Source organism: Dermacentor variabilis, chromosome 8 (genome assembly GCF_050947875.1).
Source record: "Dermacentor variabilis isolate Ectoservices chromosome 8, ASM5094787v1, whole genome shotgun sequence".
In the NCBI taxonomy this organism is placed as follows: Eukaryota; Metazoa; Arthropoda; class Arachnida; order Ixodida; family Ixodidae; genus Dermacentor; species Dermacentor variabilis.
This window is the reverse complement of record NC_134575.1, coordinates 18,163,972-18,189,537: the sequence shown is the minus strand read 5'-3', so window position 1 is coordinate 18,189,537 and position 25,566 is coordinate 18,163,972. Positions and strand designations below refer to the sequence as shown.

At 49.7% G+C, this 25,566-nt stretch overlaps 1 protein-coding gene and 1 non-coding gene across 2 annotated transcripts in view; both read right to left on the bottom strand.

Moving 5' to 3' along the window:
- LOC142589740 (somatostatin receptor type 2-like) overlaps window positions 1–13,121 on the bottom strand; it is a 143,681-nt gene extending 130,560 nt beyond the window's left edge. The window contains exon 1 of the mRNA XM_075701313.1: window positions 11,486–13,121. Within this exon, the coding sequence (XP_075557428.1) occupies window positions 11,486–12,610 (1,125 nt within the window). The 5' untranslated portion in view covers window positions 12,611–13,121. The remainder of the gene's footprint in view (window positions 1–11,485) is intronic.
- On the bottom strand, window positions 1,127–1,199 carry TRNAT-CGU (transfer RNA threonine (anticodon CGU)). Its single transcript has one exon. It is a non-coding gene; the product is annotated as a tRNA-Thr (tRNA).
- Window positions 13,122–25,566: the final 12,445 nt, after the last annotated feature.

The following is a 25,566-nucleotide window of genomic DNA, read 5'->3' as shown; positions in this document are numbered from 1 at the left end:
GTACTGGACGATGCTTAGGTGCGGCGCGCGCTTTGGGATTTTATCTCTCTTCTTGTTCGTGTACGAAACTGCCTCACTACTGGCGGGGAGGCCGCTACGTCGCGCCAAATACAGTCATCGCAAACACCGACACTATAGTAAGAAAGAAAAGGACAAATGCGACGCCACAAACAATATACGAACGGTTTTTGTGCCGGATGGATGACTTTCTTTCTTCTTTTTTTTCCTTTCGTGTACTTTACTCCATCTCTCGGGCTTTCGCAGGACTGATTTGCCATGTTCCGTATGCCAGTGCTTCGAGTTATCGATTAACTCGCCACCGCGGCGCAATCTGCTAAGCCTCCTGGTTAGCTCAGATGGTGTACAAAGAACAACCACTCCGGTGAGGCATTGGTCACAGATTCGAATCTCGCGGACAAGGACGAATTTCTTCCTGAACTGCGAAACTTTCCCTCTGAGAAACCCGCGTGAGTTATATACCTTTGTAGCTTCGCGCTACAGTCGGATGGATGATAATTTTTTTTTCCCTTTCATCAAACGGCGTTTGTGTTGTCGTTTTAGTTCTACCTGTGTCCATGTGCGCGCGCGTGTTCCTTCAGATGCGTGAATGCTTACCGATCTGTCCAACACTGAGTCGTTCTAATAAGGCGTCGCCATTGCTTAACACGAACACGCGTGGAGAGCTCAAAGCCCAAACACCATTCCTCATCAAAGAAGACTGTAAGAACTCGTTCACATTCACTCTGGCCACGGATAGTGCACTCGTGCATAAAGAAAAAAAACAAAGAACCTAACATGGAGTAAACAATAATTAGGGTGGTAATTAATTAGGTAATATTGCTGAACTGCAAACAACTGCAAGCGTGTGCATACATACATACACATACACACACACATACACACACACACACACACACACACATATATATATATATATATATATATATATATATATATATATATATATATATATATATATATATATATATATATATATATAATGAGAAGCCAACAAACAAAGTCACCAAGGACGACATAGGGGAAATTACTTGTAATTACTTCTACTTACTAATTGAATTAAAGAAAAGATAAATTAATGGCAATGAAAGCGGATGAAAAAACAACTTGCCGCAGGTGGGGAACGATCCCACGTCTTCGCATTACGCGTGCGGTGCTCTAACCAATTGAGCTACCGCGGCGCCGTTTCCCCATCCACTTCCTTGGGTATTTGTGTGTTACTACTAGAGCTAACCTTGGGAGTGTTAGCCAGCGCCACCACTTTTGCAAACCACGGCTCGCGAGTGGTGGCGCAAATATTTATTGGGGGGGAAAAAAAGGAAAGACAAGCAGGTGCGTTGCTGCTTGTGCGGGGAGGCGCCCTCAGTCCAGGCATATCTTATTTTCTTGTAGCGCAAGCTGAACAAGGACAACAGAAGGGCACATCTGACACACACAGTGTGTGTCAGACGTGCCTTTCTGTTGTCCTTGTTCAGCTTGGGCTACAACAAAATAAGATATGCCGTACCAACGAGCCCCTATAGCTATCCTCAGTCAGGGCTCCTGCGTCTCTTGCTGTCTGCCGGGCCCGCCGCATGCACCAGTTGCTGCTGGTCACAAAAGCCCGAGCTAGTCAGCATGGCCTCGCGCAAGCCGGTCAGGGTAAGTGCCTTATTGGCCTATGAAGCCCGCCATTAGAACAACCGTATGCGCCGCGAACGTTGCGCTAAAACCAGGCGGCGGTTGAATTTACGTTGTCAGAAAATATGCCGCCACTAGCACAGATATCGTTACAGTTCCAACTTTCTTTTTTTTTTTTTCCCCGGTACAGAGCCAAAATATCTCCACAACGTCTCGTTAACACATCCGACATTCTGCCGTATACATATATATCTTTCCCCGCGATACCGTCAATCATGCTTTCAAACATTAGGTTATTGCTTGCTGAAGACATTAAATAAATTCCAGATTTCTTATGAAAACGCTCGCACACTCTCTAACACTTCTGTTTTAAGCATGCTGTGTTAAATATGTTCAGTTAAATCTCACTTTTTGTAAAAATATGTTTTCTGTGCATATCATGTTTTCTCATTAGACACCGACGTTGAAATGTATTTTTCTTTTATTGCCATGCTGCCTTAGTGAACCGGGGACGTGGGGCTAGTCAAGCTGTTTGTAATGCAGCTTTTTTTTTCCTCGTTCCGACCACTTATGTGAAACTCCATGTATGTGGTAAATAAGTGAACTTGAACTTGATAAAACGTCTTGTCGCACTTCTCGCGAAATGTTTCCACTGCCAGATTCAGCAGCGTGATGCTTCTGCGTGCGCCACTCAGTTTGCCTTGCAGCAGATAACAAGCTATATATTCGCGCCGCGTATGACTGCGATCTCCAGCCCCTGATTGAGCACAACATCGGTGCTGCGAAAGTGCTCGGTGTCTACTCCCTTCTGATTGCAGAGGCGCCGAACAACAGTGAGAGACGCGTGATTCAGCACAAAAGGCACTTTATGGCGAACCGTGGCTCCCAAATCGTGGTATTGAAGCGTAACGAGGGAGCGCCGATCGGGCACTTTTCGCATTCGATGCCTTTGTGCTTTCACCTTTTTGCCACTAGCAAAAAAAAAGCAGAACGCGCACGTAGCCCCCAAAACTGATTTTTTTTCCCTCTGCGTATTTTCTACATTACCATCAGACCGACCAGCAAATTGCCTCGTCTACGCATCTGACGTGTGACACGTTTTCGTCCAAGTCCATTTCTTCAGTCCCAAAGCCGAATATCATCAACCTCGTTAACCTGACCGCCTTTTCCTTCTCCTCATTATTTCTGTTCAGTAGCTTAATGTCACACCTACCATCTCTCATTCCATTTCTCGATACACTCGCCTTTTTTGATTACTTCGTTTTTTCGTCAGTGTGCACGTTGTTAAACGAGAGGGTCCATTCGGGTGCACTAGATAGTTTCCGCGACCAGCAACAACAAATTTAACAAACCCAATGCAGAGAGCTTTTCGCAACCGTTTTCCGATTGGCCCGTCACACTTTTGCACGTCCACCCAAACTAGTCTAACGACAAAAATACGTGCTCGCAACGCTCATGGACACGTTGCCATAGCGAATGGTCGAACCGTTCACGAGACGAACGTGTCAGGAAGGGGCGGCGATCATGTCCTGGTCTGACCGTTTCATCAACTTCGCCCCACTAAGTTCGTGCAGTGAAGTGGCGTCTAGGGGTCGCGTTAGTCAATCAGAACAGAGAACCAGATGCAGGGCTCCTCCATTGCCCGCCGCCTCTGATCGCCCATTGCGAGGCGCCGGCTGAATCAAAGTGCCATGGAATGATTATTACTGTAGAATGCGCGAGCCCTCTTATTTCCTTTGTCTCAGTCACGCGGCCGGCTCTCGTTGCTAATTGGCTGACATCATTCGCCCGATGTGACAGTGTCGTCTGCTCGCCTCAACCTACTCGTTGCCTACTGCAGCCTGTCGTCTGATCGTCGTCTGTTCGCGTGTATCGTCAAACCGGTTGTCTGCTCGCTCGCTTAGCATATGGCGAGCATCGCGTCTTCTTTCGCTTCTCAGACACCGTTTGCGTGCTCGAATATATAGTACATTCGCGCTCGTTCCCTAAGAAAGTAATATACCCTTCGTTGATTAAGCCTAGCGTTGGGACTAGTTGGAATGGCATTATTGGAAAGCAGCGTAGCCGGTGCCGAAAAGCACGAGGGCGAATGAGAAAGTATTTGCCTCTTTTTTTATTAGCCAAAATAAGGTACACACAGGTAATTACAAATATACGTACTATTCTACGCACCTTACACTATTTTTGCCACCCACACCGGTTCAGACAATCGTCCCACCGCAGCACTAAATTTGAGATACCCCTGTGGTAGTCAGCGACGCACGCGGCCTTCCCGACCGCTCATTGATAAGCAAGTCTTTACGGCCTTTTGCGAACTCACAACACTACCACTTCACACTTCTCAAAGCGAGACACTTTTCCCCCTACATGGGCTGTATTTCCCTGTGGATTTCGATGGGCGTTCATCCTTTGCTTCGTAGAAAACGAATCACACTTCGTTGCTCGTACACGCCGTGGATGTGTGAACCACAGCCGCCATCTTCAACGACTGACAGCAGCGCCGTGCCGCGGAGCTACAGGCAGATAAGGCTGGGCCGGTCCAAGAAAGGTCCATCGCAAGGAATGGATATGTTGATTTCGCATTCACAGCCGTAATTTGGCTGGAAAAAAAATAGGGGCAAGGACTTTCTGATTCGCCAAGTCGAGGCGAAGTGTTCGACTACAAAGACATACGCGTGATTTATATTGCATGCCCCATATTGTCGTTACTAATGTCTCATCGTTCACGTTCCATTATTCTGCTTTATGGTCATGGCAGTGAGCCCGCTTTCGTGTAGTACACGACCGTCTGTTTCTTATTATACTGAAAGAATGCATCCGGCTGTGCCAGTTCGTGTCTACGCCTTGATGACCACATAACAGCAGATTACTGTACTTAAGTCGGCTGTTATTAAGTGCACCGTGTGCAGTGTTTAAAATTGCAGCCCTTATATGTTATGTAGGCGTTTGAGCTTATCTATAATTCATTGCTTCGCGCCCATTCTACGCTTTTCTCTTTCTGGACTGCGCGTGGGCGCTTCTTGAGCATGCATCCACTTCCAGCGTGTTTCTTCGTGAAATAAACGAGTTCTTAGAAGCGCTTTGCCTTTCGCGTATGTGTTCCTCTTGCGTGTCTCGTAAACCTTTGCAGCGCTGTTTTTTGAATAACACAGCCTTCGCTCCACTGCATCGAGTTGGCACGAACTGGAGCCGCCACCGTGACGTGACACCGGCGGCTGATCGGCGAAACCGCGTACCGCGGTAATTTCATCATGTCACTTCTGCCCGGCATAACTCCGGGTTCCTAGCCGTCGTGGCATGATTAGTTTCTTTTTGTTCTTTTTGCGAGTTCTTCGCGACGAGCTCATCTACGTGGGCGAAAGTTTCTCGGAAATAGCGCTTCTGTACAGCGACACGTGCATAGTGCACACATGACGACATTATTCGCGAGAAGTGACGGCGTCGTCTGTTTGCCTCGGCCTTTACCCGTTGTCTGCTCCAGTCTGTCGTCTGCTCGTCGTCTGTTCTCGGGTGTCGTCCAGCCTGTCGTCTGCTCTCTCACTTAGCATACGGCGGGCATCGTTTCTGCTTTCGTTTCGCGCGCAACGATTGCGTGCTTCAATATCGTGTATTCGCGTTCGTAACGCTAAGTAAATAACCGTGTTCATCGCGCGTCTCTGTGGTCTCGGCGTTAGAGTAGCACGTATTGCTTTCTATTCCGACGAGGCACACGAATGGCCTCCGGTCACGACACAGAATTGTAGCAGACGACGGCGAACCCCTTGCTTGCGTTGTGTGCGCTACCTGTTGCGAAAAGTTGGAGGGTAAGAAACCCGTTCACCCCGGTCGGGCGTACATATAGACACGCTATCGCGTGAACGCTAAATGTCTGGATGCGCATCTGCTTAACATATCCGGACGACATCCCATATAGACGAAGCCACGCCGGCTTGACTTCTGGCAAAAGCGCCCGCTGTTACCTCATGAATAATCCCAAGGTACCAAAGTCATTGATATTATCGGAGTGTCAAAAGCCTCAAAAATAGTGCTGCAGCAGAGAGCGTCACTTTGACATGAGCTAGACGTCTTAGCCAAGCCTAGGCATGCTGCTCCTGATGATTTAAAGGTGAATGAAGGAATCAATATTGTTGAACCGAGTGCAATGTACATTGACAAGTGTAAGGGTTCAAATTAATTTTTTATGCGACGAATCCCAACAAAGCAGTGCCCTCTACACCAATGCACAAGATTAATATTTTTCTGTGGAACCGAATGAAGAACGCGTAATGCACTGTACAAAGCGAAATATGTATGGTACTAAGTTTCTGGCCACATAGGTCAGGGACCGCGTATAAACTTGGCGAGAACTATCTTTGCACTTGTGCGAATTTTCATAGAACCACGTACTTGTTGAACTCTATTAAGGAGTTGGCAAGAAACTTGTCTCAGTATGGCTACGAAATTCGAAACTGTCCTCGAGGACAATGTATTCAATACTTGCAGTCCGGTAGGACAAACCGTTATTATGCTTCTTTATAAGGCGCATTGAAACATGGACGGTGATGACGACCACAGAAATTCCTTCTTAAGTTTCTAAAAGTAAAAACCAGGCGCGGCGATCATTCACCTACCGTGGGAATTATATTTATATTATAGCAATTTGTCTCACCTTCTTGCTTCTGGCTTCAAGTTATCTAGTGGTTTTGTTTATTACGCTACATTCTCCTAAGTTTCCTACCAATTATACTTTTATAAACGCACAAAGCCAATAAGTATCTGCGTACGCGAATAATCATATCGAACTGTTGCATTTATAGCGCAAAATCTGGTTCGAAATTGTCAGTTTGCGGTATCCGCAATCCGTTTCAAGGAAGAAGGACGAAATTTAGACGAATCCATGTCCTACTCATCCTTCCCATGCCGGCCTGAACTGCGATACGTGCAGCTCACGTGCACACTAGCGCCATATTTCCCCCTGGTGTTTTTTTTAAGGAACAGTTTATGACGAGGCCATTTGTTTGTGTGCTTGTTTGAGCCGGCCTATACTTCCCTACGTACTGTTTGCCTAAGAAATAAGAAGTAGTGGGCATCACTCATTATGTCGATCCTCTCCCACACACACATATTTATTATTTAAAAGATAAAAAGGGCATGGGCGTCAGAGATGCCATTCCTTATACTGTCGTTCGTATTACAAACGGAGACGATTCGAAACGCGTCCTCCTGGCTTTTCATACGCAGGGCGCCGATACGACTGCACTCCTGCTCGACATTGTTTATAAACGAAGTCTAGCGAAATGCAACTTTACGATAAAAAGCTTCGTCGAGGACACGCTCCAAGAGAGAAAAAAAAAAAACCAGGGGCAAGAAAGAACGCGACTACACGATGTCAAAAAAAAATCGTTCTTTACTCCTCTCTTAAAACGTAGATGTCCACGCGTTCTCGGGAGAAGTGAAACAAGACGACTTTACGACCAGTCGCGTCGTGTTACAACCCCTTGCGCCAAGCAACGACCTACGCGCTTCCTTTCTTTCTTTTTTTTTTTTTTCGCCGAATTTGTGTCGAGTCAAGAAACGAACTTTTCTTCGCGCGAGTCCCAGGCACGACAAAAAGGGGGTCGAAATAAAGTAGCATCTCCCTGACAGATCTGAGCGCAAGCGTTCCACAAACTGTTCGTGCGGTTCCGCGAAAAAATCGAAGCAAACGCGACGTGACGCCAGTAACGCTTCCTTGCAGCCGCGTTCACACAGGCCGCCGTTCGCGCTTTGCCGTCGCGGGAAGCGAACTTCGCGCGCAGTCTCGGCACAGAAACGCCAGTCAAACGGGCAGTGAACTCCGCGGTTGAATGCGATGCGGGCGGAGAATGCGGCATCCGCTACCGACCGCTGGCGACAAAAAGCGTCACTGTCTGTCAGGAGTTTAAAAAAAATAAAATAAGAGATAGAAAATAATTCCACCTTACGCACTGTAGTGACGTGATAAAACGAACTTGGCTGACTGATTTACTGATCAAAGACACCTATGTCACCCCCTCCACCTCCACCTCCGGCGTAATGCCATATGATAAAACAGGATCATCGGCTATAAGGCGTGTGGGATGTTTCAATAGGTATGTGTTTATTGTCTCAAAAAACCGGGGGATTTATGAGTGAGGGCGTATTGGAGGGGCTTAACAATAATTTGATCCGCTTGGGCTTTATTAAGCTAAGGTCCCGCGTTCGATTTCAAGTGCACGCTTCAAGTGCACGTTAATCAAAGAGTCCTTGGCGGTTTGGATTCATCGATTATAGTAGCACTCTGTTACTCTGAGACGTTGAACTCACTCACTCAATGAATGACTGAATGAATGAATGAATGAATGAATGAATGAATGAATGAATGAATCAATCAATCAATCAATCTCCATTAGAAAAGACTTATATGTTCGTACGATATCACAATACCATCCCATGGGTTTATTTGGGAACGTACGCTTTTTCTGCAGGATCCCGTGTTATCATATAGGATTATGGATATCGAGCATGCGTGGCATTTCGATAAGGATCAGTCAATCAATAATGGGCAAGGTAAGGTTGCGCTTTAGTGTACGCCTCGCTCAGCTTTAAATGTGCGATAAAGACGTAAAGTCAAGCCACAGCGCCATATTGAACTGTTGAAATAAGAGATAGCAATCTCAGCGAAACAGTAAGTACCTTCAGAATGCATAAAACGTTGAAAAATACAGTAGCCGAAATCGGAACGTATGCGAACCTATTAATGGTGACAATGAAATGATGGAGAATCGAATAGTGATTGCAGAGGACGAAACCGTTCGCGAAATTTCTTGTAACAGTTTCGTTAAACGGAGCGAACCTTTCGCATATATTTAATTCTAACAGCGCTGGCTGGCTGTAGACTTGAGCTCCATGAATATACAGGGCGCGGACGAACGGAAGGCCTACTTGCATGTAATTCGCTTGTGTATCATATCCGCCGCTCGTCAGTGTGAATCATTTACAATATTTCGATAAGCTATCCAAAATTTCGAGCAACAGCTATTGTATTCGCATGCCGAACCTAACAGCAGTGTCTGTTCGACAGGCTATTCAATGTTTTCGAATAATGGTACAAGCCTAGAGAAAGCGGGGGGCGTCGCCACGTTCAAGTTTGCGAAGCTCTTCACTATGAAATAAAAGGTCGTTGGGAAGGTTGACCATTACCAGCAGATGAAAAATAAAATAACATAGTGCTATCTCATTTTAGACATTCAAATATGTTTCAACATTGCAAGTTTTCAAGGTCCTTCCTGCAGAAATCAAGCATGCAGGATGATGTCGTGAAAACCTGTGACGTCGTACAGTGAAGCCATGAATGCCCGGTTTTCTCGCAAAGGAAACCGAGAAATACTGGCCTCTGACTTTGAACTGCTTACTCTATCCATAGGTCCTCATAGGTCACCATAGGCGCATGGCGACGACCGACCCCCGGTTTTCTCGCGAAAAAAAACTAGAAACTCTGGCGTTGACTTTGAACTGATTACTCTATCCATGGGACATCATAGGTCACCATAGGCGGATGGCGACGACCGACCTTGTCAGTCCCAGGAGCCGCCAACCTGTACCGTCAAACAAAGTTGAACATTTTTTTCTAGTTATACCGTGTCGCGATTTACAACACGAGAGGTGCGGTATAGTCGCCCAAGTAACGCGGCTGCCAATGCGCGCGGATAGAGGTACTGCCAATGCTTAGGGCCTAAAACAGAACTAGAGCAAAGACAAAAGCGAAACCGCCTTTACGTTTGTGGCGATGTAACAGTGTACATACACACACACAAAAAAAAAGAAAAATGCGCATACGAGCTGCCTGGCATTATAACAGAAATATCTGCTCTATTGTCATTCAGTACATAAAATGCAAAAGTACGGACATCTGGCCGTTCCGACTGGGTCAAGTCGGAACACGGGACACTTACCCAAAAGTCGGCACCGTCCCGCTAAATTCACGATGGTTGGCAACGCCCCCACACAGGCGCCATCTCGTGCTTATGGCTCATCACAGGTATGCTCAGTATACGTGAGAACGGGACGGCCCAGCGAAGAGTGACTCCATGCCTCGTCGAAAAATTACCGATACGAAAGATAGAACGGTCTCAATCTGGCAGGTCGGCGTGTTCACCACGACGAGAACGGCATGTAAAAGCGAACAATATTGCAATGATGTGTGGACAGTGGGCTTTCGGAAGGCGACAACGACGCACAAACCGGAATGCATTGAAGTCGTTAAAGTCAAACTTTGAGCAAGTCCTGTGGCGCGAGACCGGATATGCTGTAGGTGTCAGAATTAATGACTGCGATCTCGAGGTACCGTCGTGCGCGCACTACCGTCAAAAACGACCTCAACTCACACGACATCGGTAACAGCGCTACCTTGTTTCCCAGCAGACACCATATGTCTCTGGGACGTACGATTTGGGTCTATATTATTTCGAAGTCGAAGACCAAAATCTGCTAGACGTCACCGGCTCGTACGTTCTTGCGAGAAAAGCCCAAGACGTCCAGAGTACGTTGCTTTGACTGAAGAAAAAACGGCCTATATATATTAACATATGAACTCTAAATTTATTTGTGACAACTTGACATAGAGACCTTTCTTTTTTTGGTCCACACATGAATAGTTGTCCTCTCAGAGTCTTTGTTTTTTCCAGTTTCCGTACGACAGAAATATGTTTCCTCAACCTTTCAAATTATGGTATTTAAATCATCGTAACGGCAGCTCTACGCGTGCACCCGCTTCTCTGATTTTCCGACACAGTTTGCTTTTAAACTTTCGTTCTTAATTCATTACGTCACTTGTGCCAGGTGGAAGATCTAGAAGAATGAGCACGCTGCCCGGTGTATCTGTTGCATCTGTCACAGAGCGATGTGTTGCAAACGTAACATTTATTATAACTAACACTACGAAAAAGGCCCTGACATACCACGCAGTCACGCAAGCTCGCTGGCGTCGACCGTAGATATACACTACATGTCCTACCGACGTCGATCGGCATGCCTCAAGTCAGCATCTACTAGAGGTCCCATCTGTCCAGCTGCGATGTCTCCGCAAAGTTGCAGCAACACAATCTGGATGGGATTGGTATTATCCATTGTACGGATCTGTAATTTTGTTTGAACAAATCCAGAAATCTATAGGACGTGTGCAATGTTTAGAACGTCATCTTTCATAGGCATCTATGGAACTTAAAAGGTTATCCGGGTTCAACCTGCCGCGTTAATCAATTCATATCGGCCACGATGGGATGTTTTGCGCTGCCAGCTTCATTATTCAGTCGAACTTGCTCTGACACCAGGGGCATTAGAGAGCTTAGAAACCAGACGGAAACCTAACGGCGAGGGAGTTTTTGACAGTGAGGTTAGGGTCTCCAATGACTCGGAAAAGAAAAGGACGCTATAGGTTATCCCTCCTCCTTGCATGTACACGTGTGCCGTCTTGATTCCGCATCACATTTCGCGTATATTTCGATTCCGAGTGAATAGTACCAACCCTTACACCTTAAAGCGTCCTACTAAACAGTACTGAAGTTGTCGTCTGTGGCTGCCTTCACTGCCCAGCCAGCGTACTTGCAGGAGGAGCCACCCCAAAGATTAGAAGGGGGAATCGTCTCCCTTTGCGCCCGACCTCTTTCTCCACCGCCTGTTTAATTCCTATGACGAATGGAATAACTACACGTAGTCATACGGAAAGATAAGGCGATAGCGCGTCCGTCATTCGTGTGGTGACTTTACTGGCGACGCCGCTTGGTTTCGTCGTGGTTTCTTAACGACACGTACGTCCCCGGTGGTTCGCAAGCCCAAGCCAAGTGGACGCCAAAAAAAGAGGAGCACTCACTTTGCTGGCCCCCGTCTGGGTGTTTCCGGTTCCTCCTCCTCCGGGAGCCGCCGAGGAGCGCGGGAACATACTGTCCTCCTGCGGCTGTTCCCGGCCGCGACCGGAACCGTGTGCCGCCGCAACCGCGGCGCAGGAGAACGCCTTGGCGAAGGACTTCTTGAAGTTGTCGCTGAGGAAGGCGTACAGGATGGGATTGACGGCCGAGTTGGCGTACGACAGGAGCTGGCTGAGCAGGAACACGGTGACCGTGAACGCGGTGGCCTGCGCGGCGCCCAGGCAGCTGATGTACAGCTGTCCGGCCCAGTACGGCAGCCAGCAGATGACGTACACGGTGATGACGGTGAGCACGAGGTAGGTGACCTTGCGGTGCTTCGCGCGGTGCCGCGACCGCGGCCCGACGCGACTCAGGCGCAGGATCACGAGCACGTAGAACAACAGGATCAGCAGCAGCGGGATGGCGAAGCCCAGCGTGAACGAGTAGAGCGTGAACGCCGCCTGACCGTTCATCATGCCCGACTCGGGCCACACGATGGTGCAGGACTTGACGGTGCCGGCGTCCACCACGCTCGCGTACATGTACACGGGCACCATGAGCAGCGCGGACACTGTCCACGCCGTCAGGCAGACGAACTTGGCGATGAACGGCGTCCGGTAGCGCGGCGACGAGATCGGGTGGCACACGGCCACGTAGCGGTCCGCCGACATTACGGTCAGCAGCAGGCTCGAGGTGAACTGGTTGATGGACGTGGTGGTCATGTACACCTTGCACATGGCGGCGCCGAACGGCCAGTACTTGAACACCATGGTGGCGATGAAGAAGGGCAGCCCGACCAGGAACATCTCGTCGGCCAGCGCGAGGTTGAAGATGTACATGTTGGTCACCGTCTGCATCTTCGAGAAGCGCAGCACCACGTAGATGACCAGCGAGTTGCCGCACAGCCCGACGAGGCAGACGAGGCCGTAGAGGAGCTTCGAGAACTCGACCACGAACTCCGGGTGGCTGGTGAAGAACGGCTCCTCGGCCACCGTGGCTGGGGCGCTGCAGTTGACCGGCACGAGCGAGGACAGCGCCCGCGGGCTGGCCGAGCCGTTGGCCGCCGCGCGGCACAGCGCCGTTTCGTTCATCCTCTTCGGCGCGAGCGCTTGCGCTATCGCGACGAACCGAGAGGGCCCCCCACCCCCACCTTCGGTCAGCGGCGCGGGACGGCAAACCACGCCCGGCGTCGTCGCACGCTCCGGCACGGCCTGGGCTGCCGCGGCGATGAACGCGACGGCCGGTCTCCGGCCATCGATCCGCCCAGCCGCCCGGCCAACATGGCGCCGATCACCGGCGTCGCGAGACTCGAAGGAAACCTCTTGCGCTTCTTCTGCTGCTGCTTGTCTTCTCTCACCGCGACAGCTGGCGGTCTCGGCGACCCGTCGTCGCTCGCGGACTCCGTCGACGGGCGACCGGCGATGGCCCCTGAAGACGCGACGGCAGTCCGACGTGCCGCCCCTACGCGGGACCCGGTGGAGTAGGGGTCTCTGGACGGTGTTCCCGGAGGCGAGTCTCTCTCTCAGCTGCCGCGTTGCCGGCGGCGCGAACTTCGCCCGGCGTTTCGGCCGCTGCGCCGGGATGTTGTGTGCGCGCCGATGCCGCCAGTTCGGCCGCTACAGGCGCTGCGTACGCGTGCGTGCGCGCGCGCGCTAGCTCGCGGAGAGAGAGAGAAGCGAAGGACGGTGGGTGAGAGGTAAAAAAGAAAATGAAAAGGGCTCGCTGAAGAAAGAAAGAAAGAAGGACATAGGCTCGCGGCGCGCGCGCGCGGTGAAAAGGGCGAGCGATCGCTTCTCGAGTATTGAGGAGAAGGCGACCCTCCTTTGGCCGATAGAAGGTGCCGCGATGTTGACCGCCACCGCGGTGCGGCGTGATCGGAAACGAGGAGAAGCCGCGTTTCTGATCGCGAGTGTAGCGAGAAACTGGACTAGTTAAGTGTTCGTTGGTTGCTATGATAGTGCTCTTAGTGCAACTCGGTATAACCAGTAACCACAATGTGATACGTCAGACAAGGGGAGCGTCGGCCTCGTCTGGTGCATCCTGTCGCGATTATTAGGTTAAAACACTGTCGTACTCGGCGCCCTGCGAGACGTAGGTTTCTGACTGTACTTCTGTTTGTTTGTTTGTTTGTTTGTTTGTTTGTTTGTTTGTTTGTTTGTTTGTTTTAGGATTTTCGTAGGTCTGGACTTTTGCTCTGAAATGGTTATTTCAGTTTACACTGCCACGCAACGGAAAACCACTCGTTTTGCACATGCCTATGCGTATTGTACCCTCGGCACGGTTGAGAACGGTAGCCATCTGTGTTGCTCGTCCTTGAGAGAGTGCTTTGAGGAAGGGCCTCTCGACTTCTTAACCTTTTCTGGCGCAATTATTCCTGTAGGAATCCTAACCCTTTACAACAAACCTCCGGCATGGAGAAAAGCAAACGGCAACACTATGTAATCTCAGAAATATCAGCGTTAGTAACCACAGTTACATAAACTGTCAATCTGGTGCCGCAGATAATCAAACGTGGCTCTCCCCTATATATCTTAAGGGTCCATCCGTCGCCTCAACCTGAGGTTAGGCCTCTGAGAGGAACCTTCGGAGTGTGCTGCCTAAGAAGTATATCACTAACCTTTGATGGCACAAACGCTGTCTTCAAATATTGCGAGGACGCAATCCGCACCGTTAGGATCGTGAAATAAGGAGTTCGAAGCGCCATGCGCTGCCTACGATGTCTCGATTTTGTTGGCAGTTGGTGAGAAAGAGCATCTGATCTGCAGCCGAAAACTAACTGCGCTGGTATTTTTTTTTCTCCATTCATCCTGCCTTTTCCCATTCAGAAGAACGAAATATACATTTTCTTTTCTCTTTGGTGTGAAAATTCGCTTCAAAAATAGCTGAGCTACCAGATTAATGGTTAACCAAATATTTTAGAAATTGTGATTTTATCCCGCTGATGAAGGCAGATATTAGATCCCAAACAAAAATATATTATCAGTGGCTTCGAGATTTCTGAAACTTAGCTCTACAGTTTCTTTGAGCTCGGTACGGCGATGGTGCTGCGTAGACAGCTTTATAACATCATCATCATCATCAGCCTGTTTTATGTCCACTGCAAGACGAAGGCCTCTCCCTGCGATCTCCAATTACCCCTGTCCAGCGCCAACCGATTGCAACTAGAGCTCGCGAATTTCCTAGTTTCATCGCTCCACCTAGTCTTCTGTCGTCCTCGATTGCGTTTCTCTTCTCCTGGTACCTATTCTGTAACCCTAATGGTCCAATGGTTATCTAACCGGCGCATTACATGACCTTCCCTGCTCCATTTTTTTCTCTTCATCTCAATTAGAATATCATTTATAACGGTTTGCTCTCTGATCCAAACCGCTCTCTTTTTGTCTCTTAACGTTATGCCTAGCAATCTTCGTTCCATCGTTCTTTGCGCGCTCCTTAACTTGTTCTTAAGCTTCTTTTATAACATTAACCTCCGACCTGAAAATAAAGTACTGTATAGCTCCGACACTGTCGGGCTTTTCTTTATTTTCTATTTAAGTGTGGCTCGTGCCTTCTGGCGGCAGTCCCTGGAGCCTAGTAAGTGATAGTAATAAGTAATAAGTTACCTCCTGATATCGCTTCTTTCTTCTAAACGTATACAGTGTCGTCCATTGTTATATGAAACACGCGAACGCGTTGATCGCACTTGCATACTCCAACTGCGAATGGAAGTGGAAGCATCGTCACTGGCGTATCGTCTCAAGCGTTCTCACCTCATAATCTCCCGTACAATACCAAGAGAGTTTCAAGAAAAGCAACAGGTTGTACGGCTCGAGCAACACGCAAATGAATTAACTCGAATTAAAGGTTCCTTTACACAATGTCCTCGCTCGTACTGAGGAGGAAGGTTCATGTTAAGAAAGGAATTTCGCAAAGCCCTCCCTATATGCTGTCCGCCGAAAGCCCGTGCCAGATCTGAGGGAGCTTTCCTTGGTGACCGCTTCGATGCGCTCAGGTGAATGCTAATTGCGATCGCTGCCTCCTTTGAATGTGAACTGGGTCTTTCGTTTAGAGTTCGCTGGGCCGACCCCCGCTTTCGCTGAAATGCAAGCGAGTTAAATTATAAAGAAAAAAACGTCGCCTGCGTTAACGTATTCGCTCAGGTGTGATGGTAAAAGGGGGATCAACTTCCTTGCTGAAGGAGTAATACATCGTCGAAGAGATTTGCGGGCTTTCTCATTAGAAGCGGGGGTAAAAACAGCGCTGAAACGTCGTACATACATACATACATACATACATACATACATACATACATACATACATACATACATACATACATACATACATACATACATACATACATACATACATACATACATACATACATACATACTGTTTGGATCTGACTTCTGGTACGATCTGTTGGGAACTCGGCGCTGACGCCCGTGGTTGTACCTGGGTCGCAAGCCCCAAGGGTAGCGTTGGCCTGGCGGCCTGGGGTACAACTGGAAGCATCCGAAGGTCCCGGCAAAGCATGAGTCGACTGGTAACAACGAAACAACTTGTTTATTTTAACATCGCAAAGAGTTGGCGGTCAGGTTTGACCGTAGTAGAGAGACGGGAGAGCACTTCACTCAACAGAAGAAATCGGAGCCCTCCTTTTGGCGTCCGGGGGCAGCTGTTTTTATACTCTCGCAGTTGAGGGCAAGAAGGAACCCCTCAAAAGACGAGCACGTGAATGTACAATGGGCTAATGGTGACGCACACTGTCGTAGCGATGCCGTAGCACCATGTCGTGGCGCTGCGCACGATCTCGTAGCACCCTGTCGTGGCGCTGCGCACGATCTCGTAGCACCCTGTCGTGGCGCTGCCGGTCGGACATAATGACTGGAACGAGATCCCTGCTTTGGCATCGCCTGTTTCGGGCCCAATAACTGGAATGAGATCCCTGCTTTGGCATCGCCTGTTTCGGGCCCAATAACTGGAACGAGATCCCTGCTTTGGCATCGCCTGTTTCGGGCACAATGACTGGAATGCGAGGAGGATCCCTAGGCGGTCGCATCGCCGCAGACGCGCCTGGAAACACCTGGCGATGAGTGTTGCGGCGACGACGATCGGGCCAAAATGTCTGCCGCCCCGCCGCAGTCGCGCCGGCAAAACCACGTGTCGCAGGCGAAACGCAACAGACCGCCCCGCCGGGGGAAGGAGATCCCGATGGACAGGGGACTGCATCCGCTGTCCGGAGGGATGTCGCTCGATGATGCTCATAACCGAAGTCGGGCGTCCCTTGACGTTTCTTGAGCGCAGCGCACAGAGAAGGCCTCGTTCTCTCGTTCAGGTTCGCACGGGACACTGCAAAGTGACTTCGGGAGAGTTCACATTTTTGTTCTCGTTCCCGGCAAGCGTTAGAACTACGCTGAAAACTCAACCGCTCAGTCAGCAAGCACGGCACAACCCTCACTAAGCCCTGCCAGGCTCTTTCCCCTTTTTATACCACTGCCTAGTTCCTTACAGTAGTCTAGCATCACTCAGAACGCGTCCACAAATTGAAAAATTGCACTAGAAAGCATATCATCACTTTGAAACACTAAACAAAAGCAATATGTTAAAAAAAAATCCTGCCTCAGGAAGAAAAACATCAGTAACAAACAATTTTGAGGCTGATTCCTACGTTAGGGGCTTCGACTTAAGCCATCGGCGTTACCGTTGAGACTCCCCTTTTTGTAACGCACCTCAAAGGAATATTGTTGTAAAGCGAGGCTCCAGCGCAGGAGGCGGCCATTTTTGGGAGAGATGGTCTGCAGCCATTGGAGAGGGCAGTGATCCGTCTCAATGATAAACCTCGAGCCGGCTAGATAGCATGACAATTTCTGAACGGCCCACACGAGACACGCACACTCTTTCTCGGTGGCGCTATACGCCTGCTCACGACTGGTCAGCTTACGACTAGCATACAGGACGGGGTGTTCTACTTCTCCATTTTCCCGTTGGCACAGTACAACGCCCATGCCTCGCTCACTAGCATCGCACTGAACAATGAACCCTTGTGTATAGTCTGGCGATCGTAGCACAGGCTGGCTTGTTAGGGCACTCTTTAGGGCGCTAAAAGCTCTTTCCTTGGTCTCGTCCCAGACGACTGTTTGAGGCTCTGTCTTTCTTAGAGCATCCGTCAGGGGAGCCGCGATATCAGAGTACCTAGGGATGTACCTCTGATAGTAGCCGGCGACACCCAAGAACGACCGAATATCGGTCTTGGTGCGCGGTTGCGGAAAGTCTCGCACAGCGGCCACTTTTATTTCAGAGGGGCGGCGACGACCCTGACCAATCACGTGACCGAGGTAGACAACCTCGGCCTGTGCTATCTGGCACTTAGGAGCCTTGACTGTCAAGCCTGCTTCGCGCAGGCGGGTTAGCACTGCCCGCAAGTGTGTCATATGCTCAGACCAGGATGCGGAGAATATCGCTACGTCGTCTAGATACGGTAAAGCGAATTCTTGCTGTCCCCGCAACACTTTATCCATGAGGCTTGAAAAACAGTATGGCGCGTTCTTCAAACCAAAACTCAACACTTTAGGACGGAATGTTCCCATTGGTGAAATGAACGCCGCATACCTACTAGCCTCTTCTGTAAGTGGAACCTGCCAATAACCCCTGACAAGATCTAGGGTGGAAATAAACTGAGCGCTACTAACTTTCTCAAGGCGCTCCTCGATGTTAGGGATCGGATAAATTTGATCCTTAGTGATGGAATTAAGCCTGCGGTAGTCGACGCAAGGACGAGGTTCCTTGCCCGGTACCTCAACTAAAATCAAAGGGGAGGTATAATCACTCTCACCTGCCTCAATAACACCTGACCACTCCTGTGCCCTTCTTAAGCGTTCGAGGAGCTTAAGCACGTACTCCACCACGACTGGGTCGTCGCCCCTACCTTCCCATGATTCTCGAAGCATGCGAAGCGGAGATCGAAGCGAGCGACCGTACACCAGTTCAGCTGGCGAAAACCCCGTAGCCGCATGCGGCGCGGTCCTTAAAGCAAACATCACCCCAGGCAGACCCAGCTCCCAGTCAGTTTGATGTTCAAAACACAAAGCTCTCAACACGCGCTTCATGACGGAGTGGAGCTTCTCAACGGAATTCGACTGTGGGTGGTACACTGAGCTGTGTAACAGCTTTACCCCACACCTTTCGAGAAAAGTTGTCGTCAAAGCGCTAGTAAACACTGTGCCCTGATCTGATTGAATTTCTGCAGGAAAACCAACTCGCGCAAATATGGACAGTAGTGCATTAACTATCTCAACTGAGCTGAGTTCTTTAAGCGGCACTGCTTCAGGGAACTTTGTCGCTGGGCAGATCACAGTCAAAATGTGTCTGTACCCCGTGGCTGTTACCGGCAGAGGTCCCACAGTATCAATAACGAGCCGTCTAAAAGGCTCCGTAATGATAGGTACCAATTTCAACGGCGCCCTCGATTTGTCCCCTGGTTTGCCCACCCGCTGACAAGTGTCACATGTCCTCACGAAATGGTCTGCGTCCCGAAAACACCCTGGCCAATAGTACTCTTGCAAGAGACGGTCCTTAGTTTTCTTAACTCCTAGGTGTCCGGACCACGAACCCCCATGTGACAAGCGCAACAGATCCTGACGATAGCATTGAGGCACGACCAGCTGATCGAACTCCACTCCTCGGCGGTCTAGATACTTCCGGTACAGGACTCCACCTCTTTCCACAAAACGCGCAGTTTTCCTGGCGATACCTTCTTTGACATTGCAGCGCACGTTTTCCAGGCTGCCATCCTTTTTTTGCTCGGCTATCAAAGCCGTCCGGCTGACTTTTAGCAACCTATCAAGTCCGTCTGACGTAGGCGCGATGAGCAAATCAGTAGATAGCTCTTCTAACTTTCCCGCGTCGGGCGTTTCCTCTCCAGTATCTGGCGCCTTTACCGTTACAGACTCAAGTTTATTCAGTTCGGGCGTGCTCGGAATATCAGCTTGCTGCGCCTCTGACCCTTTTTCGTTGTTTGATAACGTCGGCCCCGCAACTACCGCCTTTGCAGCGAGCTCCCGAACCTTCGATCTGGTTAAGGCCTGAACACTAGCTTCACCAAACAAAAGCCCCTTCTCGCGCAGGAGGTGATCGGACCTGTTTGAAAATAGGTACGGGTACTGGGGTGGCAGCATTGATGACACTGCCGCCTCTGTCTCAAGCGCTCCGAAAGGTCCTTCAATAAGCACTTTTGCTACCGGCAGACACACGCTATGAGCTTCCACGGCTTGCTTGATCCATGCGCACTCGCCCGTGAACATATGGGGTTCTACGTAAGATGGGTGAACTACATCCATCGTAGCTGCGGAATCGCGAAGCACTCGGCACTCTTTCCCGTTCACGAGGAGGTCTCGCATGTAAGGCTCGAGAAGCTTCATGTTCTCGTCAGTGCTGCCTATTGAAAAAAACACAACTTTTGGTGTTGTTTCCGGACACTGCGCCGAAAAGTGACCCGGCTTCTGGCACGTATAACAAACGCCCGCTCGCCTCATCTCGAACCGCTTTCTGCGTTCGGCTTCGGCTGCCGCCGTCTCCTTAGGTTCGGTCGCACTGCTTCCACTCGCATCCGCACTACGCGTGTTCCCCTTTGCTCTCATGGGTGTGAACTTCGGCCTCTCAAACTTCGAGCCAAATTCACCCTTTTGACCGTCCTTAGCTCCGCGAGCTCGACGCGTCACAAACTCCTCGGCTAGCTCAGCGGCTCTAGCCACCGTACTCACGTCTGGCCTATCCAAGACCCAGTATCGCACGTTCTCCGGTAACCGACTATAAAACTGTTCTAGCCCGAAGCACTGCAGAACTTTATCGTGGTCACCAAACGCTTTCTCTTCTTTGAGCCACTCCTGCATGTTCGACATAAGCCTATACGCAAACTCTGTATATGACTCACTTTTGCCTTTCTCATTTTCCCGAAACTTCCGACGGAACGCCTCCGCAGACAGCCGGTACTTTTTTAGCAGACTCGATTTTACTTTGTCGAAATCCTCTGCCTCCTCTCTATCCAAGCGAGCGACTACGTCGGCCGCCTCGCCGGGTAACAAAGTGAGCAAGCGCTGTGGCCACGTTTCCCGAGAGAACCCCTGCTTCTCGCACGTTCGCTCAAAGTTAACCAGGAACAAACCAATGTCCTCTCCAAGCTTAAACGGCCGCATTAGGTCAGTCATTTTGAACAATACGCGTTCTCCTGCACCGTGTGCCTGACTTCCATTACGAGCGCGTTCCATCTCTACCTCAAGACGCTTCATTTCCAAAGCGTGTTGATGGTCACGCTCTTCTTTTTCTTTCTCTTTTTGTTCTTTAAGTTCGCGCTCCTGTTTCTCTTTTTGCTCTTTAAGTTCGCGCTCATATTTCTCTTTTTGCTCTTTAAGTTCGCGCTCCTGTCTTTTTGACCTCTCCTCAATAGTCTCAAGGCATTCCGACAGCTCGTCATCCTCAGCCTCTAACTCAAGAATAGCCTTTAGCAGTTCAGGTTTTCTTAGTTTGTCTGAGACATCCAGACCCAACTCTCTTGCAAGCTCCAACAATTTCGGTTTGCGCAACGACTTCAAATCCATGGCTGCTCTGAATGCTGCTTTCTCTACTGCTTACTATTGTCTTGCCGCAAACTAACCCGGCAGCAACGACAACCACAATTACCAGCTCTGTTTCTGACACTAACAAAAGCCTGGCAAAGCTCAGAAGAAGAAAGTCCCGCACTCACCTAACCTCGCAGGCAGGAATTCCGCGCAGTCGTTCCGCTGCAGGCAACCAGTCGTCACACAGGGCTCGTTGCACTGCTCCCGGATCGTCGTTGAGCTGCTCAGCATACTGTCAACTGCATCTCTTTGCTGCTGGCCTCCGTTGTCGCGATCTCGCCGCTGGCAGACAGTTGTTTGAAGTCGTAGGCGATCTCACCGCTGCCAACCAGATGTTTGGATCGCGACGATGGTACGATCTGTTGGGAACTCGGCGCTGACGCCCGTGGTTGTACCTGGGTCGCAAGCCCCAAGGGTAGCGTTGGCCTGGCGGCCTGGGGTACAACTGGAAGCATCCGAAGGTCCCGGCAAAGCATGAGTCGACTGGTAACAACGAAACAACTTGTTTATTTTAACATCGCAAAGAGTTGGCGGTCAGGTTTGACCGTAGTAGAGAGACGGGAGAGCACTTCACTCAACAGAAGAAATCGGAGCCCTCCTTTTGGCGTCCGGGGGCAGCTGTTTTTATACTCTCGCAGTTGAGGGCAAGAAGGAACCCCTCAAAAGACGAGCACGTGAATGTACAATGGGCTAATGGTGACGCACACTGTCGTAGCGATGCCGTAGCACCATGTCGTGGCGCTGCGCACGATCTCGTAGCACCCTGTCGTGGCGCTGCGCACGATCTCGTAGCACCCTGTCGTGGCGCTGCCGGTCGGACATAATGACTGGAACGAGATCCCTGCTTTGGCATCGCCTGTTTCGGGCCCAATAACTGGAATGAGATCCCTGCTTTGGCATCGCCTGTTTCGGGCCCAATAACTGGAACGAGATCCCTGCTTTGGCATCGCCTGTTTCGGGCACAATGACTGGAATGCGAGGAGGATCCCTAGGCGGTCGCATCGCCGCAGACGCGCCTGGAAACACCTGGCGATGAGTGTTGCGGCGACGACGATCGGGCCAAAATGTCTGCCGCCCCGCCGCAGTCGCGCCGGCAAAACCACGTGTCGCAGGCGAAACGCAACAATACATACATACATACATACATACATACATACATACATACATACATACATACATACATACATACATACATACATACATACATACATACATACATACATACATACATACATTAGTGGCCATTGCGATTTGTTTTACGCGTAATTCCCGTCTTAAGGTGACACTGAATGAAAATATTAAGTCGAGTTAGGTTGAAACTTTAAGCTCCTGTAATAACGAATCGGTCACTCATAACGAGAACATAGCTTTTTTTACATAAGCAAAAAAAAGAGCGAGAATGGAAAATAAAAGGGGCGCCACCTGTCGCGGAGTATGGTACCTCTCTGTCACGTGACGCGTGGTGTGACGTCAGGGCGCACCGAGAGGCTGGCGCCCAGAAAACGGTGGTATAGACTTCTAGACAGATCAGCTATCGAATCAGCTGGGCTTAGTATTTTCCTATGGTGTCCCCTAAAGTAATCCATAGTCAAAGTGTCTGGATTTCACCACGAAATAAGTTGCAGATGGCAGGGACGATAGTTTTCAGAACTGTAAACAAACTTCTAAAAAAAGAAAAAGATTAATGAAATGTGTCGTCGCGCAAGAACTTACTCATTGCGCGTCGAACAAATTTTTATTATCATTTCCGGAGTTTTATACGGGCCAGAACCGCGACAGAATTAACTGTGAGGCACGCCGTGTTGTGGGAAGCCCGGGATTAATTTTTCTCCACTAGGGGTTCCTCAGTCGCATCTAGTGCGGGAGTATACTCGAGCAACTTTTATTGCGAAGCAATACTACTTTAGGTCGCACTTCAGCCCGTTCCGTGGCGAGGCGGTGGTAGGCACCATTGACCTTTAGCGTGACCTCGCTGCGTGACGTCACACCAGTGACCTAGAGTGACGTCACACCAGGTGTGTAAAAACGGGGCCCCATCTCACGCCGTCGCGAGGCGAGGCGGTAGCCACCAACGGCGGCCTAACTCCCGCTCCTCTCACCAGGGGCGCTACGGTCACTATTGCTTCGCAATCACCAGGCTTAACCAAGCTAAGCCACGGCCGTTTTTTTTTTTTTTTTGCATTTCGATCCCCATCAGCATGCGGACGCCGCAGCCTGGTTCGAACCCGTAACCTCGAGCTCGTCACTAGCGCAAAGCCATAGTGACTGGGCTATCGCCGCGGGTCCGCGCCAAAGAAATTCTCCGTCGTAATTCATACGATGAGCGATGGCGCACGAAGTAATGTTTAATGCGAGAAAAAAAAATCGATCGCAATTTCCCCGCGTTCCTCTTCGATAGAACAACGTCTGAACGATCACCCACGTGCGCCGATTCACGGGCACGAATTTCGCGGTCCCTTGTGGGTCCTGCGCGAACGAGCGGCGCGCTTATTCGTCGCCTCCCTAATTCGCAGCAGAATCGAAATCGTCGAATCGAAGCTGACGTCCATTAATATTGCCAGCGCGAGCGAAAGGGCCCCATCGTCGTTCGTCTATAGAGCACTGCGTTCGCGAACTGCAAAATTGATGAGAGCCAAACGGAATTCGGCTGTGGAACACATCAAACGTCCCCTTTGCTTCGCCAGATCGACGTGCGTTTTTTTTTATTTTTTAATAAGCCTTTCTTGGGATTTCGCTGTCGAGTGTCGCAGCCCGCTTACCGGTAGTATATTTACTTTCATCAAACGCGCACGCGTATGTTGCAACGCTTTAAGTGTCCTATACACGGTGTTTCAGAAAATGATAGAAATTCCTTTAACATAAGGAACATGTCATTATTATATAAGCAATTGCGTATGCCTTTATCATAGTGGCACACACACCAAGTGACTCGTTAAAGGAATTCATTATCATTATTATTATTATTATTATCATCATCGTCATCATCATCATCATCATCATGAGTTCCTTCAGGCAGAATGTCACAAATATTCGGTTGAGTGTTACGACCCGCGCGCTGATAGTCAATTGACATTCGTCAAAAGTAGATGTAATATGTTCGCTATGTTTCAAGTAGCGTATACAAAATCAAGACTGGGGCCGACAGATGGAGCAACATTCTGTGGTATGTAAGTTACACGAACAGGGATAAAGTGCCTCAGAAAGGCTGGCCTACGTTTCGATAGGTGGACCTATCTGTGACGGAGATAGCTCCACCTATCTTTGACCACCTAGATTTGCCCGCCTGTCGGCTGACGTAGATAGCTCCACCTATCTTTGACCACCTAGATTTGCCCGACTATCGGCTGACAAATTGTTCAGCGTTATCGCACAGCGCAAGGCGCGCCTTTTCGTATCGGAAGTTTCTCTGATGTCATCGCTGGTGCTATCTGTCGTGTCGCCGAGCCTTGTGTAATCAGATTGTGCCCGCCTACGAGAATAGTGGCGTACATCGTAAAAATTGCGCGAGCGCCAGCGATTGCGCTGGAAGGTTGATTGAGTCGTGTTAAATAGCCGCCGCGCCTGATCCGTAGATAAGATTTTTCTGACTGTCGACAAGTGTGCTCGTCGCTATACCACTGTGCAGAGTGTTACTTGTCTCGCTATACTGTGATATAAAGGTTATGAACAGGGATAAGGTGCCTCAGAAACGCTGGCCACCGTTTCGATAGAAGGACCTATCTTCGTCAAAGGCGGCCCCTTCATCCTCGGCATGTTAGTTTTAACGGGTTAGTACAGTGTCGTCACGAGCGGTTGTCGGTGGCGGCTGGTTGTAAAGGGAGAGACTTCAGAGGTAATTAGCGCTGTCGCCTGACGTCTGTGAGCGTGGTTGCCAAGACGGGGGGACAAGAGCGGGAGAGTGGGAAAGTGGGGAACTGGGGAATTAAAGTGTGCCTAAATGTAAGTACGCGAGCGCTTTTTGCTTTTCGCCCCCATTTTAAACGCGGTGTTAGGCTGCTGAGCACGAGGTCGCGGGATCGAATCCCGGTCACGGCGGCCGCATTTCGATGGGGCGAAATGCGAAAACACCCGTGTACTTAGATTTAGGTGCACGTTAAAGAACCCCAGGTGGTCGAAATTTCCGGAGTCCTCCACTACGGCGTGCCTCATAATCAGAAAGTGGTTTTGGCACGTAAAACCCCATAATTTTTATTTTAAACGCGGCAGGGGTCGAACCCGAGAGGTCTAGCTTAGCAGCGCAACTCCACAATATCTCTCCACACGGCGTCTCCCATTGCCCAACTGTCGCTTTGTTTGGGAGTTGTACTAATAAGAATTGTACTAATAAATTATATTACTGCAATGCCAAAAACAGCGCCTTTCTTGGCTCGAAAAGCGGCCTGGTGAGGCAGAAAAGAGGCTAAAATGGCTCGCGACGTCGCCTCGAAGTTTCCGCACGTGCTAGCCACGTCATC